General features: G+C 42.0%; 1 protein-coding gene across 1 annotated transcript in view; it reads right to left on the bottom strand.

The window, feature by feature from the left end:
• ZNF385C (zinc finger protein 385C) overlaps positions 1-20,472 on the bottom strand; it is a 541,366-nt gene that overhangs the window by 289,091 nt on the left and 231,803 nt on the right. Inside the window, exon 3 of the mRNA XM_040330357.1 lies at positions 13,242-13,493. Within this exon, the coding sequence (XP_040186291.1) occupies positions 13,242-13,491 (250 nt within the window). The 5' untranslated portion in view covers positions 13,492-13,493. The remainder of the gene's footprint in view (positions 1-13,241; positions 13,494-20,472) is intronic.

Below are 20,472 nucleotides of genomic sequence, written 5' to 3'. Positions count from 1 at the left end.
GTACACACAACTGGGTTTTCCGATGGGAAAACTGCGAGGAGAGCTTTTGGCCGGGAATCCCGGCCGTGTGTATGCTCCCTCGCAGTTTTTCCGATGGGAAAACTGCCAAACTCGCCAGTAAAAGAAAAAAAAAAGAGAACCAGCTCTCCTTTTTCCCGTCGGAAATCCCGAGTGTGTGTACAGGGCATCACACTTCTCACATACGTGTAAAAATCTAAATTTTTGTTGCTAGGAAATTACTTAGAACCCCCAAACACACACATATATATTTTAGCAGAGGCCCTATAAAATAAAATTACAAGTGTTGCATTTTTTATTGCGCAGCAGTTATTCAAACGCATTTTTTTGGGAAAAAATTACACTAATGAATTTTAAAGCACACAAACGTAATATAATGCTCAATGTAAAGTATAAAAGATGATGTTACACCAAGAAAATAGATACCTAACATGTCACACTTTAAAATTGTGTATGGCTGTGGAATGGTGCCAAATTGTGGTATCTAAATATCTCCATAGATGATATTTTAATATATTTACATGATAGGAGTTACATAAGAGGTCTGGTGCTCTCGCTATAAAGTTTGTGATGATACCTCACGTGTGTGGTGCAAACACCATTAATATATGTACACATGACCTATGTATATGTCTGCCTTTGTGTGCGAGCATGGTGGGGGGAGGGGAGGTTAAAATATTTATTTTTTATTCTGTTTCTGTAAAAAAAAAAAAAATTTGATCACTTTGCTTGCTGTCACAAGGACTGTAAACATCCCTTCAGAGAGCAATAGGCAGTGACAGGTACTCATTATGGAGAGATCTAGGGTCTTCTCTCCTCTGCCCTTACAAGCATCTGATCACACCAAGATAGGCGAAACTGCCTGCTGCCATCCCAACAGGAGCACCCACGAAGGCAGCAAAAAGGCGAGGGGGGGTTATGCCCAAATTAGCTAATTAGAGAATCACTGGCTGAAAACATAGATACCGGTAGCTGCAGGCACTATCCTGGTATAACTACCGCAACTCAAGGACATCCATGGACGTGTATACATAAACCATACAAAGCACTGGTCACATTAGATCCCATGTGGTGGTGAGGTTCCTCTATGTATTCATACATGCAGTCTTCCAGAGTTTCAGCAGGATGCTATGAAGGGTGTTGGATGAATACTTGGTGCTAGAGGAGGCCTATATGTAGCCATGTATATTTTAAGGCTATTCTACTTTATTTGAAGGCTTTTACTCTTCAATGACGAGTTTCACCCTGCTGTCCTGTTTAAAATTTGTCATGTTCACGTGGAATACACCTTGGCCATTCTTTCTCTGACAACCTTGATAGGTACTGTACTGTTCCCTTTGTCAATAATACCAATACCATGTCAGGCATATGGCTGGAGTTCATGATTGTGCATTTACAATACCACTGTATGAAACATTATATCGGAAGAATCTACTGTGGAAGGCTTTTGGGAATAACTGTTACCTTACACAAAGCAACTGCTTATTACAAGGCTGCTCAACTTTTTGAAAAGCGAAGGCCACTCTCTTTTGGTAACCAGTCACAATAAACTGTGGGGTTATATCGTCCCCAAAGCACAAATGTAAACAGGGCCCGCCCCACTTTCCTGAGCTAACTAGAACGCTGCTTTCACAGTGATGCACAGTGATGCACCTGTGAGTTCCAATGGATTTTCCTGAAATCTGCCCTCCTTAGGGTTGATTCACCTAAGATAGAGGCCCTGTGGGGAAAGTGGCAGACTGACATCCCTGCCTGGACAAGGAAACCTGGGAAGAATGATTTGAGGTTGGATCTAGACAAGTGGTCTCCTCCAGGGACAAACTGTTGCAAACCAAATTCAGGCACCACCTATATTTTTACGCCACTGAGGCTGCACAAGATTTACCCACAGAGGTCGCAGAATAGTTCCAGGTGCCAATGCCCTGATAGCACATATATGCACATGCTCTTTGACGATGTACTGGGCCAAAGTTTTCGAGTGTATCAATCTCCGCCTGCAGTTATCACTCCCAATATTGCCTGAGTTAGATTAGCAGGAAGTCCAAAAAAGTCCTTATGCTCATATGCAGAGGCTACTGATGTAATTTTCAAAACATTCAAAGACCTTGGTTCCTTAAGGTGTTGCTTAGTGCTGAAAAGATGGATCTTTCAATCACCCGGTGACATGCATACATATCGTGAAGTCCCTCCACCGAGAAAATGAGCCTCTTACCAGATGGCAAGTAGCCTCCCAAACGCGTTTCGTCACAAAGGGCCCCCTTTGTGACGAAACGCGTTTGGGAGGCTACGCCAGTGACGTCACAACGCTCGGGAGGAGGGCTCCTGTATGCCGGCCGGCATTTTACATTTTAAAACACCTGCTGTTTTTATTTCATCCTGCTGTAAGTACATTACTTTTTATTAAATTCTGTTACCCAACGGTATTACGCTATATGCGTCCTTTCTTTTATACAATTCCTGCATTGGAGCGATTGATTTCAAAACGGTCGTGACGCTGCTGGCATTTTACCTGTGATCCCTGGGGAACCTAAAGGCCGTGGCTGGGCTATAGCCAACTGCTCTGGTTACTTGCCATCTGGTAAGAGGCTCATTTTCTCGGTGGAGGGACTTCACGATATGTATGCATGTCACCGGGTGATTGAAAGATCCATCTTTTCAGCACTAAGCAACACCTTAAGGAACCAATGTCTTTGAATGTTTTGAAAATTACATCAATAGCCTCTAGATATGAGCATAAGGACTTTTTTGGACTTCCTGCTAATCTCTGCTTTTTTTAAGTAGGGGGTTTATTATTAATTTTTATTTGGCGCAGTTTTTTGTTTTTTATGTTTATTGTGTACTTCGCACGTTAGCTGCTGCCTTAAGATCACTGTGTTGTAGCGCAGTTTTTTGTTTTTCATTGCCTGAGTTAGGCTCGATTCACACCTATGCATGTTGCTTTTTAGCGTTTTTGCAGTGCTTTTTGCAGTGCTTGCTGCGTTTTTTGACGTGCGTTTTTACCGCGATTTGCGTTTTTAATTTTTTTTACATCAATTTTATTTTTTTTACATTTCCTTTAACAACCAGCTATAAACAGGTAAAAAAAAAAAACGCAAATCGCGGCAAAAACATGGTAGACGCGGAACTTGCATTTTGGATGCAGGTCCATTGAATTCTATTACATGCAAAATGCTGCTTTTTGCGGGAAAAAAAGTCCCCCACCCTTTCCAAAAACGCAGAGGCACAAAAAAGCATTGATGTGAACATGTAACAAGTGAAATATTTGCGCTGTAAAGTGTTATACAAATTAATGTGTGTGTGCATATAACCACATACATATACAAGTACAAAAAATGGGTGGGGAAAGTCCAAAAAAGGGGGAGTGACACTAATATACCAGTAAACAATATTGTTGAATAGTCATTAATCGAGGGCACAGTGCTGAAGAGGTCCAGGTACAACAAAATCCAACCATGTAGGGGTGCAGTTCATCAATACTTTATCCAATCAATAATGTTGTGAAGTGAAAAATGTTGAAAAACACAACAATAAAAATAAAATATAAAAATAGAAATAAAAATAAATATAAACATTAAAAATAAAAATAAAAATAGGAATAAGGGTCAAAGTATTTCAGAAGAAGGAGGTCTTGTATCCAAAAAGGGTGAAAGATAGAGAGTGAGCCGTAACCAAGATCTCATATATGCACCTCTAGTGATCCCAGCAGCTCACCTCTAATCTGGCAAGCTGGATTAAATCAGCCTGATCCTGATGGGTGTGGTCCGTTGTTGAATATCACATACGGGTCTCCATAAAGTGTAATACATGAAAAAGTAAAAGGAGTAGAAACCAAATGGTGTGATAACGTCACAGAGAGGGATAGCAATGTCTTCTGATTTAAACCAGTGGAGATGCACTCACATGTGGGTGAAAAAACTGGGGCTCTTATCCACGAACGCCAAGCTCGTCAGTCCCTCCTTCCTCTCCCTTACTGATTCTCCAGGGTTAGGAGTCCCGTGTCCCCAATGGTTCACGAGTTAGCTCTTGTTATGTATGAGGATCTCGGTGGTGTATGTGGGGTAAGAGATCCCCTGATGAAGTCACATGTTGACGATACGCGTCGGTATTGGAGGGCTTGACACACTCCAGCATCTGACCACTGGATATACGAGTTCGCCACTCGTCGGATTGATGCAGCAATTTCGATTTTAAATGTGAGTTTTTAAGTGCTTTTAAAATAAACTTTTCACGTCTGACTGGGCTACGCTGTGGTTGTTTATTCCACTTCCCCCCATGTATGACTGCCACATCTGAGTGTCCGGACTGAGCCACAGATAGAGGGGAAGTGTTGGAGGCACAGATTTATTGCGAGTCCGCACTCGTGGAGGAAGGTCTTTTATGTTATATTGTTCATGTGAGTGCATTACTACCTGGGCATTCCTGGGGGTTTTTTTGTTTATTGTTGATGATATCACACGATCAGGCTTGTCCTTCTCTCTTACCCCACATACACCACCGAGATCCTCATACATAACAAGAGCTGACTCGTGAACCATTGGGGACACGGGACTCCTAACCCTGGAGAATCAGTAAGGGAGAGGAAGGAGGGACTGACGAGCTCGGCGTTCGTGGATAAGAGCCCCAGTTTTTTCACCCACATGTGAGTGCATCTCCACTGGTTTAAATCAGAAGACATTGCTATCCCTCTCTGTGGCGTTATCACACCATTTGGTTTCTACTCCTTTTACTTTTTCATGTAATACACTTTATGGAGACCCGTATGTGATATTCAACAACGGACCACACCCATCAGGATCAGGCTGATTTAATCCAGCTTGCCAGATTAGAGGTGAGCTGCTGGGATCACTAGAGGTGCATATATGAGATCTTGGTTACGGCTCACTCTCTATCTTTCACCCTTTTTGGATACAAGGCCTCCTTCTTCTGAAATACTTTGACCCTTATTCCTATTTTTATTTTTATATTTATTTTTATTTCTATTTTTATATTTTATTTTTATTGTTGTGTTTTTCAACATTTTTCACTTCACAACATTATTGATTGGATAAAGTATTGATGAACTGCACCCCTACATGGTTGGATTTTGTTGTACCTGGACCTCTTCAGCACTGTGCCCTCGATTAATGACTATTCAACAATATTGTTTACTGGTATATTAGTGTCACTCCCCCTTTTTTGGACTTTCCCCACCCATTTTTTGTACTTGTATATGTATGTGGTTATATGCACACACACATTAATTTGTATAACACTTTACAGCGCAAATATTTCACTTGTTACAATTATCACTTTTTGTCTATCGAGGTAGACCTCTTTTTTATTTGCAGCAGTATCCCCACTTTTCACTTGTCCCCTCACTCTAGACAGCGCAGGAGTTCACTTCACTTATATTGATGTGAACATGTTCCATAGGAACCCATGTTAAAAAGTTTCCCTGCTTTATCAGCTCTGCGGTTTTTATTTTTTGCGCTATTAACAAAAATAAAGCGACAATTTTGGAAAAAAAAATAATATTTTTTACTTTTTGCTATAATAAATATCCCCAAAAAATATATAAAAACACATAAGGCAAATATGTATTCTTCTTCATATTTTTGATCAAAAAAATAGCAAAAAGCGTATATTGATGATTGGTTTGTGCAAAAGTTATAGCATCTACAAAATAGGGGATTGAATTATGGCATTTTTATTATTATTATTTTTTTTACTAGTAATGGCCACAATTTTTATTGTGACTGCGACTTTATGGCAGACACATCGGACACTTTTGACACATTTTTGGGACCATTGTCATTTTTACAGTGATCAGTGCTATAAAAATGCACTGATTACTGTGAAAATGACACTGGCAGTGAAGGGGTTAACCACTAGGTGGCGCTGAAGGGGTTAAGTGTGCCTAGGGATGTGTTCTAACTGTGGGGGGGATGGGCTTACTGTGACGCGACAGCGATCACCGCTTCCGATTACAGGAAGCTGTGTATACTGTCCTGTCACTAGGAAGACTGGGGAAATGCTTGTTTACATCAGCATTTCCCCCTTCTTCCTCACCGTGACACGATCACAGGTATGCCCGCGGGACCCACGGTCGGAGTCACGGAGCTTGCGGCGAGCGTGCGTGCCGCTGCCGGTGTGTGTCCACAATGCTGCGATCTTAAAGGGGACGTATACACACACACGTCCTTCTGCCTGTCCGTGCCATGCTGTCGACTTATTTCGTCACACGCTGGTCGGCAAGCAGTTAAATTGCTTCCAATAACCGCTTTGTTGGTCACACACATCGATCTTGTTATCCCAGTTATGGGGGAGATTTACTAAAGCTGGTGCACACAGAATCTGGTGCAGCTCTGCATAGTAACCAATTTTCTTCCAGGTTTTATTGTCAAAGCTTAAGAAGCCGATTGGCTACCATGCACGGCTGCACCAGATTCTGTGTGCACCAGTTTTAGTAAATCTCCCCCAATGTGCGATTTGGTCCAAACAATAAAATCTGCAATCGAATAGTCATAACTTTCCTTCCGCCTATGTTCACACTGCTGCGAATTCAAAATCGCGGTAAAATGCGCGATTTTACCGCGATTTCGCGGCTGTGATTTTGCCGCAATTTTGCCGCGATTTCGGCCGCAATTTAATGTAAATCGCGGCCCGAAATCGCAAAAAGCAGTACAGGAACTACTTTTTGAAATCGCAGATGCGGCGTCGCACTGATTAGGACAGTGCCATTGCCGACAATTGCCGCCGATTTGAGATCGTACCCAGTGTGAACCAGGGCTAAAATCGATTTAGGCTCAATTAAGGTCGGATTGGTCAAACTAATGCCGCGTACACACGATCATTTTTCAGCATGAAAAAAATGTTGTTTTTCAAAAACGTCATTTAAAATGATCGTGTGTGGGCTACACATCATTTTTCAGGCTCTGAAAAACGACAAAAAAAAAATTTGAACATGCTGCATTTTTTAACGTCGTTTTAAACTATGTCGTTTTTCGGGTTGTAAAAAATGATCGTGTGTGGGCTAAAACGACATAAAAAAAACGGCGCATGCTCAGAAGCAAGTTATAAGATGGGAGCGCTTGTTCTGGTAAAACTTCCGTTCATAATGGAGTAAGCACATTCATCACGCTGTAACAGACAGAAAAGCGCGAATCGTCTTTTACTAACACGGAATCAGCTAAAGCAGCCCAAAGGCGAATGGAACTTCCCCTTTATAGTGCCGTCGTACGTGTTGTACGTCACTGTGCTTTGCTAGATCATTTTTTTTAAACGAAGGCAACGTCGTTTTAATGATGAAGTTGGGAAAACGTAATTTTTTGGATATGCTGAAAAACTACGTTTTTTTTTCATGCTGAAAAATGATCGTGTGTATGCGGCAATTGACCAGGTTGGAAAATTATTGATCGTTCTACATGGATCCGCAGCATTGAGATACTTTGTGAATATGACCATTGTTCAATCAATCAGATTATGAGATTACAAAATGCAATCGTTAATGTATGACCGTAAATTTAGATCATATCTTAACTATTGATTGAAATCCACTTTCCTGAGTGTTGCATGTCAGTGAAAAGAGTAGTTAAATACAGATCAATTATTCCAATTGGAAGAGATTGAAGAAATTTTACATTTCTCAAAGCGTGTATGGCCACCATTCCACAAATCAGAATCCAATGATCTGAAAGTCATATATAAAACAGTAAATAGTGCAATAAGAGCTCCAACTATGCACTCCTAGAAAAACCTTCCATATCAGGATACAAATAGGCAGCCAGTCCGTTTTTATAATGAATTAGTCAGTAAAGAGTACTTTGTTTCTTTCATGCCTGTCATTGTAGTTTTTAATGTCAACAAATACGTGATATTAATAAATCTGTAATAAAAAGCTTGTTTTTTTTGATGAGCCACAGGCAATGCAGCAGGAAGGAAATTAGCATAATTACATTTGCATAATACCTCATCCAGAGAAATGAACTGCTCCTTCATGCTTGGCTGCATCGGAGGCGTGGGGTAACTGTGTGTGTAAGCTGCCATATGGGAACACACAGCCTTCATAGGACTTCTCCCATGTGCCTCATACAATGCAACAAGGATCTCTAAGGACTAGGAAAAAGGCTGACTTCATCTCACACCGAGCTCCAATGGATTTTCCTGAAATATGCCCATGTCATGGGGTTAATTAAGGTAGGACCATAAAATCTAAACTCAGCAGATTTCGCAGTTCACAATTTTCAAATGGCCCTAAGAAATATATTCATTTATATATTTATTTTTAATTCACAAAGGGGAGCTTGCGCAATACACAGCTCCAGGCGATGAATCCTCGGCGGCTTCCTTATCGAATGGTAAAATAACAGGGCTCACAGCAGTTCCAAAAGTAAAACGGCAGTGGCAGAAAATCATTGAATGAGTGGTGGGAATACTGCAAGATGACATACCATAGTATGGATGTTGCTGAAAACCACTGGTACAACAGTACAACATATATAAAGCTACAAGTCCTGGTATGCTGGGACTTCTTTTGTTCTGGAAAAAGTATGGAAGGTTAAGATTTTTATTGCTGTCTGTGTCTTTATAGAACACACATTAAAATAATATGACATGCCACCAGTTACCGCTCTCCCATCTTGGCGCCGTAGGGCATCCATGGGTGCAGTGTGTGTCAGCACAGTGGGACCCCCAGGGCCCATGTGCAGTAAACATGTTGCACCCATGGATGATATATCACTGGGATAGGGCTGTATAGGGGCAGGCTAGGGTAGTATATGGACACAGGTTAGGTTGGTATATGGACAGGCTACAGTAGTATATAGACAGGCTACAGTAGTATATAGACAGGCTAGGGCAGTATCGGGGCAGGCTAAGGTAGTATAGGGGCGGGCTAAGGTAGTATATAGACAGGTTAGGGTAATATATGGAAAGACTAGGGTAGTATATGAACACGCTGGGGTAGTATATGGACAGGCTAGACCCTAGATTGGTGGTAGTAGATTGGTGGAAGTAATCACTGTCTTTGCCCGCCTTGGGTCACTGTTCATTGCAACAACTTCTGCACCATTCCCAGGACCTCAGTCTTGACCACCTGGAGCAGTTTCTGGTCCTTCTCCCATCCACAGTGCAGCACCCCGAGGGAGGACATTAAGTGCATGGGATTTTTTTTCATTTAAAAAAAAGTGAAAATAAAATAATTTGCAAAGATTTCAAACAAACTTCTTTCACATCGTCATTATGGGGTACTGTTTATAAAAATTGGGGGAAAATAATAAACTTAATCCATTTTGCAATAAGGGTGTAACATAACAAAATGTGCAAAAAAGTGAAGCACTGTGAATACTTTCCGGGTGCACTGTAAATCCTGTATTATAATTTGAATAATAAAAATGTATTGGCACGCAAGTTAAAAGCATTCCATACAAGCAGATGAAATATATCTACACCATACCTGAAAAGGGCACTAATCCCTGCTATGCCCTATTTATCATATGTAAATATATAGCACAGAGTGGGAAGGGAATAAAGAAAGTTATGGCTAGGCCCAATGAAGCCAATTCAATTGGATGTGGCACTACACACATTTACACATTGGGGGTTGTTTATGAAAGGCAAATTCACTTTACACTACAAGTGGAAAGTGGAATTGAAATTGCACTGAAAGTGCACTTGGAAGTGCAGTCGCTGTAAATATGAGGGGTAGATCTGAAATGAGGGGAAGCTCTGCTGATTTTATCATCCAATTATGTGTAAGCTAAAATGCAGTGTTTTATTTTCCTTGCATGTCCCCCTCGGATCTACAGCGACTGCACTTCCAAGTGCACTTTGCACTTGTAGTTTGCACTTATAGTGCAAAGTGGATTTTCCTTTTGTAAATAACCCCCTGTGTTTCTTATATGCCTTAACAGTTTCATCAGATACAAAGTGAGGGCAGCAGATAAATGATACAAAAGTGAAAGGATGTATCTGTAAAATCAGATACATTTATTTTGTTTCAGGAGGCGACGTACTGCCCACTTCCTCAGTTCAAAACCTACTGTCGCACTTTTGTGGCGATGAACAAAACACTCATTATATGCACTAACCAATTCACTAACAAGTCCACATATACTATTTCCTACTTTATAAGTGCTGATGAGATGTGTTAGCTTTAACAGATTTTGCAAGGTAATACATTTTTATCTGGACTACAATATAACTGTGTTGTACTTCATTTACAGATTCACCATTTCCAGTCAAAGCCCAAGGTGACCATGGAAGCCTGTGGAAGAGGCCACCGTTCCAGTGTCCGGGCATCATATATTGACACCATCTCTACCCTACTATGTGATAATAAAAACATTTTAAGGAGCCATTACAATTTCTATCCACTTTCATAAAGCAAAAAAAAAAAGCTGACAGGGGTCCTAGGCCATCTCTACTATTTCTGTGTTGCTGTTGGAGATTTTTGCCTCGTGTCTGGTGAAAGCATTGCCACTGTGACAGCAAGTTAGAAAACAATATACCCAAAGGGTAACTAGATAGTAGTAAATCAGAGGTGTTAATCCTTCTCTATTCTATTCAGGAGTAAAAGGAAAGTTTTAGGTGGATATGCACTTTAAGGACATGAAGTCTCAAACAAGTTTTACCCTTCAATATAAAGGCGAGGGTCAACTTTATTCCCTTCTCCATGTGTCCACAGCTACAGATTATCCATTCTGATGTTCTAGTACTTCTAATGCCAATACATATAAATGGATGGATGGTATAACCAGTTCACTCCTACAGTAGTCCAACAGATGAAATTAGATTGCATAGGTAAGGTTCCTTTATGTCGCCACACACAAAATATGAAGCAGGAGTTAGCTTTCAAAGAGTGGAATCCTCCTTTACAGTTCCCATACATGGGATGTTTACATTTGAGGCCTAAGTCGCTGAACACTTGCTCTCTATATGTGAGCAGAAACCAATCATTGTGACTATTAGTTATCAAATTGCACAAAATGTTCTAAAAGTCAAAAACGACAACCAATTTAATGAAGCTGTCTATGTAACAAAAGATCAAACCTTTTTTTCAATTATCAAGAGAGCAAATCTGTGCGGGCATGTACTGCGCATTCTAAAGGAACGAGCTGTTCTGCACAACAACATAATGACTCGATGATGAATCCTTGGTAGACACAGTTGAACAATGCCCACGGCAATGTGTAAGATGGAACGTAAAGATTTAGGCCCAGATTCACAAAGCACTTACGCCGACGTATAACAAGTTACGCCGACGTAAGTGCAAATGTGCGCCGTCGTCTCTGTGCGCCAGACCCACAAACAGATATGCGCCTAAAACCAGGCTACACCCCGCCGACGTATCTTGCTTATGCCGGCGTAGGGTGGGCATACATTTAGGCTGGGAGCATGGTGCCGCTCCCATTGATTAGCCATTCAAACATGCAAATGAGGGAAATAAGGCGATTCACGAACCTGCGTGTGCCCGACGCAGGCTACGCGAGGTACGCGTAAGTTGTACGTCAGGCGTAAAGTTATTCCACATAAAGGAGGTGCAACCCAGCAGCAGACATGCAAAGGTCTGCACCAGGGAACACAAGCCGGCGTATTTTACGTTGGACATGTGTGTCTGGCTGGGTGTAGGTTACGTTCACGCCATACGCTGTTATCCGGCGTAGTTTAGGCAGTTGTTCTGATGTGGTTGTGAGCAGGCGCAGGGGGATGCGTCCACGTCATGGCGCATGCGCAGTTCATGATGCGTATCTGTCTGGCGCTCGGCCAATCATTTGCATGGGGTCACGCCTCATTTGCATGGGTCACGCCCACTTCCACCTACACCGCCCTGCGCCCTCGAAACCTACGCCACGCTGACGCAGCGCTGGGAGCAATAGTTTGCTGAATGCATTGCTTGCCTCTCTGCGCTGCGTTGGCGGAGCGTACATTGGTTACTCTACGGCGGCGTAATGTGCGCCTGCTCTCTGTGAATCTGGGCCTTAGAGTGTGAGGTCCAGCACTGTACAGCGATTAGAAAGCAGGTCTGCAATAAATGACACCATCCCTCATTCAAAACCAGGCCTTGCTGAATTAATTAGATCAATAATGTCTATGTGTGGGTATGACACCACTGCCAGGTCAGCATGGTAGGTTCTTGATGTTCATTATTACAGTCCTGGTTGTGTCTATGTAGCCTAGAGGGGCCTCCAAAACCCTGCAAAGTCATAGGAAACACCATGACTTCTAGTATAGATCATACATTGCAATTTATAGATCTGAACAGGAAGCATTTATATGCAATGTGGTATTGTGGAGATTATACTCATGTGGCAGATGTTTTTCAAATGAGTTGCACCAGTCAAAATTGCACTTGAGGGCATGGCAGCCCATGTTTATTAATATAAATGGGAATTTCATGTAGACATCAGTTGCCCACGCAGAGGGTTCTTGCACACCAACATAAACAAATAAAAATACAGAGCCACCTGGCTCCCTTGTTGGTAGTCCCTCTGACTGTGTTGTCCAGCTCTGCTGTTTCCCTTGGCTCTCCTAGCCCTCAGTGGCAGTGCCCTTCCCTCAAGGCCTAATCCTGGCCCTTGGATAGGGGTTCTCCTGACACCCCGATAGGAGCCCACCTGACTCCTGGAATGAGACCTCTTGTCTTCTGGCTGGGGTACCTCTGACCCGTGGATGAGACCTTCTGTCTCTTGGTTCCTGGCTAAGGCTCCTCTGACCCTTGTGTGAGACCTTCTGTCTCCCACATTGGGAGCTGTCTACAAACTCAAAGCCCTGAGCAATCACATGTTATTTAACAACCCTGCACACCTGTGTACTCAGACAGACTGTAGGTAGTTGGTAAAATCCAGACACAGAATTGGAAGTTCTGAACCAGAACTACAGAATCTATTGAAACCATTTTGAATCGATAGTCCAGAACCTCGCATTAAACTACTTTGCAAATCCTATGTCACATTCTCCTCCATTTTCACAGTAGCAGGGTCTCAGCCTGCCACAACAATAAAATACAATCATGGTCTGCATTTACAAGACTTTAGCTTGAAAACTTCTATTCCCCTATGAAGTTTTAGTCGACTCTGATAAAATCATGGTGTATTTTGCATCTACAACAGATTTTTTCTTCTAAGGACCAAGGTGTGGAACACAACAATTTGCATGCCACCAACCCTCTGTAGAGTTTTTCAGTTCTTTAAGCCAGGGAATTTTAGCTATTGGACAAAGCACTGAAAAATGTGATGCAACCTTACCATGAGCTGAGATTTTGCCTTTGTTGATCTGTTTCAGTCTCTTCTGGTGCGATTTGCCATTAAAATGTATTTGGGCCTGAACAGCAGAGTTGAGCTGTATGTTACAGACCTCACATAGAGTAAAGGATGGCAGTCTCTTCTCCCGTTTAGCCTGCACATCCATGGCCGGACTCTCTGGTTGCTCATTCTCACAAACAGATAAAGCAGGAAGGGACTCCGCAGAGTAAGCAGGACTAATTGGACGCTTCATATCTGCAACCAAGAAGAAATAAATAATCAGTTGTTACATGGAACTTCTATTCTTTTCAGCTCACCAATATAAACATAAATTTCTTGGCCAACAGTGCTATAAAATTACCCCCTAAATTAATTATCTGGAGAAAATCTCTGCGGATCTATCAACACTGTTGGGTATCTAGAATTAATTCTTCAGCACAGCGGGGGTTGAATATAAGCTATTGCTCGGTTTTATTACTGTCATAATCAGTTTGGAGGAACAGAGGAAAAAAAACTGTATTGAAGAAATATCTGCAATTCACTTGCTCAGCTGTAACACATGTACGTAACATGCAAGGGATGCTTGTAAATCAAAAACGAAATATAATCTGTGTGAACAAGAAAGGCAGTTAAAGTGTATTGCTAAATCACAAGCGAGCAACTAAGGCAAAAAGTGTCCAGCACTCAACCAACCACTCAACATCAGGGAGGTTCATGTGTCTGGTGTCCGAGATAACAGTACAAGGGCCAGATTACCGTTGCTGGATCTTCTAGGAATACAACATTTGATGGCCAAAGCTTCGCCTTTTAGAATACAGAACATCTTCCTGGTCCTAACCTGGCTTGAATTATTGTAAGAACGTGTGAACAATCTAATATGAAATGGCTCTATCGTATTCATTATGAGAATAATTTAGCTGCACTCCCTCTCTCCAGCTAAAACTCTTCAAGTGACCATCAAGTATGAATGAGGGAGAGCAGGGTCTATTTCTTTATGGACCCGAATGGCTTATTTTTATGAAAACTGGTAGTTAGGAAAAGTGCTTACTAGTAGAGGTAAATTAATAAAATCTATAGCACCTTAAAGAATAATTCCAGCTATGGTCCACTTGGACCAATGTATCTATGCATATGCCATACCTGGCCAATGCCCCATGGAACCTGGAAATCATTGAAGTAGACACTGCTACTCAAGTTACCTCCACTTCCTTCCAGGCTGGACTGATGCATTCTAAATAATGGAGGTCAACCACACAACAGCGCTTCAGCAATAAGGTACGTATAAAATAAAATACAGTTCCATAATATATATCAGTGATAGCGAACCTTGGCACCCCAGATGTTTTGGAACTACATTTCCCATGATGCTCATGCACTCTGCAGGGTAGTTGAGCATCATGGGAAATATAGTTCCAAAACATCTGGGGTGCCAAGGTTCGGCCATCACCGCTATATATGATTTATGTGAATGAATTATGGCAATTAACACTTCTCTGGTTAGTATTACTTTAGGACAGGAAAGAGAAAAAAAGGATTGTGACACAGTAAAGGGATGCCATGACATCTGCGTAATAGGGTACATGCCAAATAGAAACCCTGAAGGCCAGTAGGCAGTTTCCCTAATAAAAGCTAGTTTAAAACGACATACTGGAACAGGTCCAGGAGATGCTAACCTGAAGGAACAGCTGCAACAATGTTGCCAATTAGGCGGATGGGAAGTTTATGACATTTTAAACAGTATCAGTTTGAGAAGTAAGCAAACAAATATGCAGCATGGAGTTGACCCATCAGCATACTACTAACTATGGGATGGTCAGAAGGAGTTACAACCTGTGTCAGGTTTTACGGCTGATTGTGTCTCTGTTGAGATTGACTGAAATATGCCCAAACAGCTCTTGGCTGAGTTACCTGAAGTAACACTTAGCACAAGGTACACTGACACTAACATTGCAGTGTATGTAGGTGCTTAGCGTCAATGTCCAATGCAATGTAGAGCAACTGTAATAGGAGGGCCTATTTTAGATACGTGTTTATACATTTACATTGGCCACACCACACTTCCATACTCTGTTTTCACGTCATTTACATGAAAAAACTGACATAGGATGTAGTATTTATGTGGAAGTTTGTAGGAAGAACCCCATAGCATATGTCAGGGTATAATTGGAGAAAATGCCACTTCCAAGTCACTTATCTGAACTACCTTAGTGAAGTATCAGAGCACATAAGTTAAAAACACTTGTTTAGGGGAGTTACTTACAAGATATTGGAAGAAATAAGGATGATATCATGGGAGCTTGTACCCTGAAAAGCAAAAGAGGAAGGCAACCCGGCAGGTTCCCTTGAAGACAATGGTGCAAAAATCATAAAAAACTGTCAGTAATAATTTTCATTGTTCTGACTACTCCAGGCTGAGGAAAAGTACAATTAAAACACTTGAGTTACACTTTCTGTGCACTCCCTTACTAAGGCCCACAACTAATAATTAAAAATTTTACTTTACTCAAACTTTAACAGAACAAAATCTTGCAGTACCTCATATGTGCCACAAGATGGCATGCAAATCAACACAATTTCATGAATGAGCCTCTAATACCAGGTTTAAAAGGGATAAGATGTTCTTATTATTTTCACCCTTTCTACAAGAATTACTCCACCTAAAATGTGGTTTCAGTTAAAGGTTAATGCTTGTGGGCTATAAAGCCCACTGCTATCTTGTATCTCTTGTTAACTGAGTTCCTGGCTCTAACCTCCCTTATCATGGGACCTTACACTTCCCATTGCAACTGGAGAAGCCACTAGAAAGCGAGACTCCTTGTGACTTTCATGGCAAATGGACAGACCCGGGGGAGTCAACTCCCCGGGTAGCTGATGACTTTTAGCTGTAGCTGATGACTTTTAATAAACAGACATTCACCTGTCCAAGGAACCAGCGCCATCCTCACCCAAGCTGCTTCTTCACTGGTCTTCAGGTCCTGGGGTATGTCCCTGGCGCCGGCACACTGCACTTTGTGAATGGATAAGGAGCCTCCTGAGTCGCTAAAGGTTGGAAGTGGGGGGGACTTCCGGCATGGCGATCAGACCAGGTACCCACTCCCCCCACCAAAAAAAAATTTCAAATGTGGCAGGGAGGAAGAGAAGAAAAAGTGTAATTTCCCCTTTTGGGTAAAGTTCCGCTTTAATTAGACACTAATAGATCTTTTTAGTGAACATTGGTACCAACATTTGCACAAAAATTCTTAGCACATTCAATTACTGGGCAAATGTCATTTGAAAGTGTTTCAAAATTTTGTTTGATTTTAACATTCGATTTTAGAAAAAATTGACCTTTCATTTGAGAAACATTTCTCATCCTGCTTCTTCAAATTTTACCACTGCTGCGGTTGAAAGTAGGGTTGTCCCGATACCGATACTAGTATTGGTATCGAGACCGATACTGAGCATTTGCGCGAGTACTTTTACTCGAACAAATGCCCCCAATGCTTCACCCAATACTTTTTTTGCGAGTGACAAGCGGGCTGAGAGGGGGCGGAGAGCGGGCTGAGAGGGGGCAGAGAGCTGACTGAGAGGAGGCAGAGAGTGGGCTGAGAGGGGCGGAGAGTGGGCTGAGAGTGGACTGAGAGCGGGCTGAGAGTGGGCTGAGAGCGGGTGGAGAGTGGGCTTAGAGGGGCGGAGAGGGGGCAGAGAACAGGACTGTCAATGTGTGAATAATGCCACTAATGGGGAAGAGAGAGGAGAGGAGAACTGTTGCCGCTGCCGCTGTCTAGTTGATCAGCGCGCGGGGAACATAACAGCTTTAATTTCAATAGATGTGTGTTCCTCGCCGTGCGTCGTCATATATAGCCCCCCCCCCCTTGTCCGGGCACTTTGATAGACAGATCACCCGTCCCAGGATTGGACGGGTGATCTGTCTATCAAAGTGCCCGGACAAGGGGGAGGGGCTATATATGGCGACGCGCGGCGGGAAACACACAGCTATTGAAATTAAAGTGGTTATGTTCCCTGGGCGCTGATCAACCAGACGGCGGCAGTGGCTTTCTCTTTGCCTACACAGGTAGGCCACTGGGGACCTACACGTGGCTGCATTTGGGGACACATGGCTGCATTTGGGGACACAATTGGGGACACAGGGTTGCATTTGGGGACGCAATTGGGGACACATGGCTGCATTTGGGGACACACAGCTGCATTTGGGGACACATGGACACAATACATGAAAAAAATTATCGGTACTTGTACTCAGTCCTAAAAAAGTGGTATCGGGACAACCCTAGTTGAAAGAAAACATGTATTTGACCCCACTAAGAATCAGAAAAACAAAAACTTTGTCCAAAACTCTACTAGTATTTTGGAAGAAAATGTTGGAAAATCTCCCAAGCAGGGACACAGACAGCAATTCAAACCTGCCAGGAATTCTAATTCTTCCTTGCCTTATTCAAGACTTTAAAAATTGGATTTTTGTACTTGCTGTAATAATATTGAGGGATAGAGGATTTAAGAACTACTGGGTTGAATACATTTATTATGTATTGTTAGGTATTAATATATTTTTGTTATAAAATAAAATAGGCAATTTTTTTTTAAATATTACAAAATATATTTTTTGTGGAGCACAATTTTACGAATTTGGGAGGGGGCACTGTTATATAAATTTTATTTTTTATGTATTGTGTATAATTTTACACATAATGTGGTATTCACTGAGATGTTTTGAATCAGGGTATCTAGAGGGGTTACAAAGCCCAATTTGTAATATACAACTCAAGTGAATGTCTTCGTTTTTTCCTAAAGCGGTTCTTCAGAATTAATACAAAAAATGTAAAATCCAAGGATTCAGTGCCGTTCTCACTCGGGCTGGTTCTTTGCTGGTCTTCGGGTCCCTAGTCCCCTGTGCCTGGCATGTTGACAAAGGGAATCTGGCTGTGACTCCTTGCGGCTTCACAGCTGGCCTCCCATTGCGCATGCACTTTGTGAAGGTTCTTGCAGCCTTCGGGGACCTGCGACGTGACCCAGACGGTTGTGGGCAGGGAGAGAAGGAGAGAGAACTTAGGTGGTGGGAGCAGGTGCCTGCAAAAACTAGATACACACAAAAAAAAAACCTCAGAAAGTGGGAGAGGAGTGGGGAAGGAGGTATTAAAGCTCACTTTTAAGGTTTTTGAGACAAACAGGACTTTCATTTGGTGGTATTGTTTTCCAATGACATGCTTTGCATCTAACAAGGCTTTCATTTGGTGGTATTGTCTAACCAGAATATTTTTTTTTTTATTATATTCAACAATTCAACATAATACTTTCTTCATAAACAATATTAAACAAATGGGCAGCTACAATGTATCAATGTTTCTTTACATTTTAACAACTGAAACTTCAGTTTACAACAATCCCTGCTGACATAGCAGCTAAAACCTTTAAGAGTGCCCCAACGGGAAAGAACCCTAGGACGAACAAGGTATGGTGTCAATTCTAGTTCCTAAAATACCCAAACAAAACAGGACATAGTTACATAGTTACATAGTTAGTCAGGTTGAAAAAAGACACAAGTCCATCCAGTTCAACCACAAAAAAATAAATAAATAAATAAATAAATAAACAAACAAAATAAAAAACACAATGCAATCCCATACACTCAACTCCATACCCACAGTTGATCCAGAGGAAGGCAAACCCCAGCAGAGCATGATCCAATTTGCTGCAGCAAGGGGAAAAAATTCCTTCCTGATCCCCCGAGAGGCAAACAGATTTTCCCCGGATCAACTTTACCTATAAATGTTAGTACCCAGTTATATTATGTACATTTAGGAAAGAATCCAGGCTTTTCTTAAAGCAATCTACTGAGCTGGCCAGAACCACCTCTGGGAGGAGTCTATTCCACATTTTCACAGCTCTTACTGTGAAGAAACCTTTCCGTATTTGGAGGTGAAATCTCTTTTCCTCTAGACGTAGAGAGTGCCCCCTTGTCCTCAGGCTTGACCGTAAACAGAATGAGGGATAACTGTAGGTGCTATAGTTGATAATATGTAATTTAGTCACATTACCCTGGGAGGTTATTTGCTCTGCAAGGCACCCAGGAGGCATATCAGGAAGATATTATCTTAGTTAATATTCCAATCGCACACCTTCCTGGAGAAACGGCTCAAAAAATACAAAAATGGGTGCTGAAGCGATCACCAACTGGGCACTGGAACAACAAACCATATGAACATATTCGCCAGCACACCACGGATCGTACAAAACGTCCAAAAGTTTTAATGCAATGAAAACATCACAAGGATTGCAACGTTTCGAGGCCACGCAGGACCTCTTCGTCAGGCACTTGCCTGACGAAGAGGTCCTGCGTGGCCTCGAAACGTTGCAATCCTTGTGATGTTTTCATTGCATTAAAACTTTTGGACGTTTTGTACGATCCATGGTGTGCTGGCAAATATGATCATAAGGAAGATATTATCCTCTCAGCCTCTATGGGAGGGGGGACATGCATACTCTATGTGACTCAAAGGTTTTGCCTCCAGTCTACAATCTAAATAGTAGGTACACCAGGAAGGCAGAATTTCCACCAAGTACCACCACCATAGCCCACAACCAGTGCCGGACAGACATGTGTAACAAAGTCACAAAGCAGTAATGAGAAAGGTAAAGTGCATTCATTTGAAGTATACATTTTCTGATGATTAAAAATAATTCTGGAGAATCCAGTAAAACACTAAGGCCGCGTACACACGGTCGATCAAAACCGATGAAAACTGACTGAAGTACCTTTTCATCGGTCCAAACCGATCGTGTGTGGGCCCCATTGGTCAGTTATCCTTTGGTGAAAAAATTTAGAACTTGCTTTAAAATTTAACGATGGACTGATAACCGATAGGTCAAAACCGATGGTTGGTATGGAAAAGCATCAGTTAAAAACCTGTGCATGCTCAGAATCAAGTCGACGCATGATTGGAAGCATTGAACTTCGTTTTTTCTGCACGTCGTTGTGTTTTACATCACCGCGTTCTGACACGATCGGTTTTTTAACTGATGGTGTGCAGGCACATCAGACCATCAGTCAGCTTCATCGGTTAACCGATGACAACGGTCCTTCGGACCGTTCTCATCGGATGGACCGATCGTGTGTACGCGGCCGAACAGCACTTTTATGGCAGTAGTACAACTACCTGCGCCTAATTTAGGCAACCATTTGCACCAGGTTTGATAACATTACGAACTTAAGCACCATATTCAGGTAGTTCTAACT

The sequence above is a fragment of the Rana temporaria genome, chromosome 12 (genome assembly GCF_905171775.1).
Source record: "Rana temporaria chromosome 12, aRanTem1.1, whole genome shotgun sequence".
NCBI classification, from domain to species: Eukaryota; Metazoa; Chordata; class Amphibia; order Anura; family Ranidae; genus Rana; species Rana temporaria.
The sequence above is the reverse complement of the archived record's forward strand: the minus strand, read 5'-3'. Positions and strand labels throughout refer to the sequence as shown.